Raw genomic sequence first — 4,051 nt, 5'->3', positions numbered from 1 at the left:
TTAACGTTATCGAAAAACCTCGATAGCAAGTTACCCCTGGTCCACAATCTTGCTTTAAGTAAGTTGTAAGCCTTAAGCCGTAAGAAATTAACCAATCACAGGTGAGAGTGAGGGGAATAAATGCCTGCGATTGGTTAATTTCTTACGGCTTAAGGCTTACAACTTACTTAAAGCAAGATTGTGGACCAGGGGATACAGAATTTCCGTACTGGACGTTAAAAGCGATCCGATACGGCCATGACGATCCAATAGGCGATAGTGTGGAGATTACAGGAGAAGGATGGCGTCACAGGGGACGCCACGAGTAAGAGCGGTAAATTCAAATAAGCAAATTGGCACTTTTGAAGGATGCTAAAAGGAGTCTGCAAAGCTTGGGAGAAGGACAGACAATAATAGGGGCAATGTCCGACAAAGGGAAATTGGGGTATTTAGAATTCGCAAAGTTGAGAAACGGAGCCATGCATCTTTTATATAGTGGACAAGCAAATATTACGTGGTTAACATCTTGAGTGTCGTATCCGCAGGAGCACGCAGGAGAATCTATCATATTCTTTCTAAACAGACTAAAATTGAGGTTGTAGTGGTTACTGCGTATTCTATTAATTAAAACAATTTCCGATCTTTTAAGCCTGATTTTATGGAACCAGGGTTTAGGAGCCAGGGAGTGAAAGAATTGATGATAATATTTACCCTTGTGAAGACTTTCCCCTTGGAAATAGGCATTACTGGCCCTGTTCGAAATTTCTTTAGCGATAGAGAAACAGTCAGTGTATGGAACATCGGCAATATGGATTTCTTTGCTGAGGGTAGCTCATGGACCTAAGAATCTCTGGACCGAGCATACAGCGAGGGGGCTGTTAAATTCGCGGTAAGGGGAGGATAGTACTGTCTCTTTCTACAAGAGGTCACCGTCGGGTATTTCCGCCGTATATCCGATGATTCCCGAAAGACTAGACAAGTCTATACTCGCTAACTTCTGAAGTCCAGAGATTCTTACGTCCATGTTCCCGTCGAGAAATTATTATGTATAGACTATACACAAACTTCGACTATCTTCGGTTACATTCGTCATCAAGCCGAATGTGACCTCTTGTAGAATGAGATACCAAGAGGACAGAAAAGGAGAGCACTCTCGTCCCCCTTACCGCAAATTTAACAGCCCCCTTGCCCGTCCTCCCACTTCGTGCTCGGTCCAGAGATTCTTAGGTCCATGGGGTAGCTTCACCAGCCAGGCGATCCGCCACTTCGTTTCCATCAATGCCCCTATGAGAGGGGATCCAGGCCATAATTAATTCAATCCCCAAATCAGTAATACGGCGAGCTAGATCTCTAAGCTCGGGAACCAAATTACCTCTGACAAACGGATTCAATGAAGTTAAAGCCTCCAACACACTACGAGAGTCAGAGAAGATGACGGCCTTCCTGACCGCGGAACAGTTGTCGAGAATCAGTTCGAATGCCTTTTTAACGGCCAAGGCCTCAGCAGTAAAGATGGAGGCAGCGTCATCCAACCTGCAAGACACTCTAACGTCCAATTCCGGGGAGAAGACCCCTAAGCCCACTCTGGGCGACTCCTCGCCCCCCCTCCTAGAACCATCCGTGTAAAAGGTGACTGCCCCCGCAGTCAAAAGCTCAGTCTCACTCCTGAAAACGGATCCCAGCGAGCTGTCTTTCGGAAAACCTCCCAAGTTTATGTCAGCAGTGAGCGGTCTAAAGAGTAAAGTCTCATAGTTCTGCAAAAAACAGGGAAGAATCTTGGATTGTTGAATCTTCTCAAGATCCCCTTTGATCTTAATAAAAGTTTTGAAGATGGGGATATTGCGGAGAAGCCAGGTTCGACGACTTATACCGCCCTGACCCCGTCCACCGTAGCCTCGAAGTCCTCAAGAACAGTGCATTCGGATCGAGAAAAACACTTGCACAGAAACTTAGTATTTTAAGAAACTCAATCCTTGCGTGTAAGGGAGGCTCCTTAGCCTCGCTTAGAATAACGTTAATAGGGGTAGATTGCCGGTAGCCAAGAGCCGCCCTGAGCGCTCTGTTCCTTAGTCTGAGGAGTACTCCTATCCTGGTAAGGTTTTTTTGAAAAAATAGGACCTGGTGACCATAGTCGATAGAACTTCTCATAACCGCCCTATAAATATTAAGAAGAATAAGGGGATGGGAACCCCACCATATCCCTGCCAAAGAGGAAACCACGTTGCATATAGATCTACATTTACGGATCAACCATTCAAGGTGAGCCTTACCCGAAAAACAATGGTCTATGATGATTCCTAAGAATCTGTGCTCCTTGACCAGTGGAAATAAGACGTACGTCCTTCAGACTGATGCGACTGATTTCTGTTGAATGATTGGTTTTCGCATTTTGTAATTCGCGCGTATGCGTGTGAGACTGACGGTGTGTTGCGGAACCCTTTTCTGTTCCTCTTTTGTTTTTCGGACCTTTTCCGGTCTTCGTCGTTTCCGTCCGTCAGTCAGTCTGTCTGTTGATCGGTCGTGAGCCGCACACAAGTCGCACCATACAGTGTCACGTTTTTTTCTTTAATAAAGTGTGTTAAGACTACTCTATATAGTTCCGATCTTTCGCTACCACAAACATTATACCCTGCTACCAAGAAAATCCCAATAGGTTATGGGCCCAGGACTATTCCACAGCGCAGCAGAAGTGGTCGAGAACGTTCGAGAAGAACGGAACACGTGGCGGCCATTGTTCGCAAAAAGGCGTACGTGCGTGAGCCAACGCTCAGTAAGAATTTAGGAAAGGTTCGGAACGCGATATAAAGATGTCAGAGGAAGTGACGGTGCGTCATATACAAAAGTTGGATGGCTCGAATTTTCTGAGCTGGAAATTCCAACTAGGTGCGGTGTTCGTGGCTGCTGGTGTAAACATCGGCGGCGGCCACCACGTGGCGGAAGGATAATGCCAAAGCAATGGTGTTGATCTCAACGTCCGTTGAAGCATCGCAACTTGAGTCTCTGATAACGTGTGTAACGGCGAAGGAAATGTGGGATGCTCTGTGCCGGGTACATGAGCAAAAATCCTCGTCCAACAAATTGTTCCTGATGCAGAAATTTCACGAATACAAGATGCCGGCGGGAGACTCGATAGTGCAACACGTGGCGCGTGTGAGAAACTTGGCGCATCAGCTGAAGGATGTCGGCGAACCTGTGACGGACACCACCGTCATGGCTAAGATACTAGCAAGTCTGGCACCAAAATACAGCGCGTTTCAGACGGTGTGGGACAACGTGGACGAACACAGACAGACCGTCGAAAATCTGATCGAAAGGCTCATTCGAGAGGAAGCAAGACTCGCAGGAGGAAGTGACACAACGGAAGCTTTGGCCGCAGTAAAAGGTGGGAGTGCGAAAAATAAATCGCAGTCGGGAACCCCGAAGAACAAGTACTCTAAACGAGATGTGGAGTGCTTTAAGTGCAAAGAAAAGGGACATTTTGCGCGGGAGTGCCCATCAAAGAAGAAATCCCACAAAGAAAAACGTGACGGGAGTGGATCGAAAGACTGCGCATTTGTGATCACCAACGAGGAAGCTCTGTGTACCCAGATAACCAAATGTTTGCACGATGACCGCATAATGCATGCACGTGTGCAATGGCGTGCTGTCATGTGATGTCCAGCTGCAGCCGCACCTGACGAGCATAGTGACGACACATAGTGCTTAACAGGTAATGCAGGTAGCATGCTAGCATATTGCCTGTCAAAATGTCGGCATCGTGTACGCATATATGAATTTTTGCGAATATAAAAATTTAATACTATATTCATCAATTTGGCTGTGGTCCACTTGATACTATAAATGCTTCGAAGCATTCTTCTCCTTATTAATAAAGAAAGAAGAAGAATGCTTTTGAAGCATTTGTAGCATCAAGTGGACGCAGCCTATATTTTGCAGAAAAATTAATACACACCATTTTAATAGAAAATATTATATTATATTTCGAGACAGGTAAAGACATAAAAAAAGAGAAAGAAGGGAAAGAAAAGGTATAAGAAACCTCGGATAATTCTCGTAATCACAAAACTATCTC

At 45.5% G+C, this 4,051-nt stretch overlaps 1 protein-coding gene across 1 annotated transcript; it reads right to left on the bottom strand.

The window, feature by feature from the left end:
- Positions 1 to 298: 298 nt before the first annotated feature.
- On the bottom strand, positions 299 to 2,127 carry LOC105557802. Its single transcript, XM_012005159.1, has 3 exons — positions 1,929 to 2,127; positions 1,216 to 1,882; positions 299 to 806 (listed from the first exon to the last, which is right to left on the bottom strand). The coding sequence occupies exons 1-3, from the start codon at positions 2,125 to 2,127 to the stop codon at positions 320 to 322; spliced, it is 1,353 nt and encodes a 450-aa protein (XP_011860549.1). The 3' UTR covers positions 299 to 319.
- Between the last annotated feature and the right edge of the window lie 1,924 nt (positions 2,128 to 4,051).

This window comes from Vollenhovia emeryi, unplaced genomic scaffold, assembly GCF_000949405.1.
Source record: "Vollenhovia emeryi isolate VEMERY1.0 unplaced genomic scaffold, V.emery_V1.0 DF939416.1, whole genome shotgun sequence".
Taxonomy (NCBI): domain Eukaryota; kingdom Metazoa; phylum Arthropoda; class Insecta; order Hymenoptera; family Formicidae; genus Vollenhovia; species Vollenhovia emeryi.
Note: the sequence above shows the minus strand (reverse complement) of the source record. Positions and strands in the feature narration are given on the sequence as shown.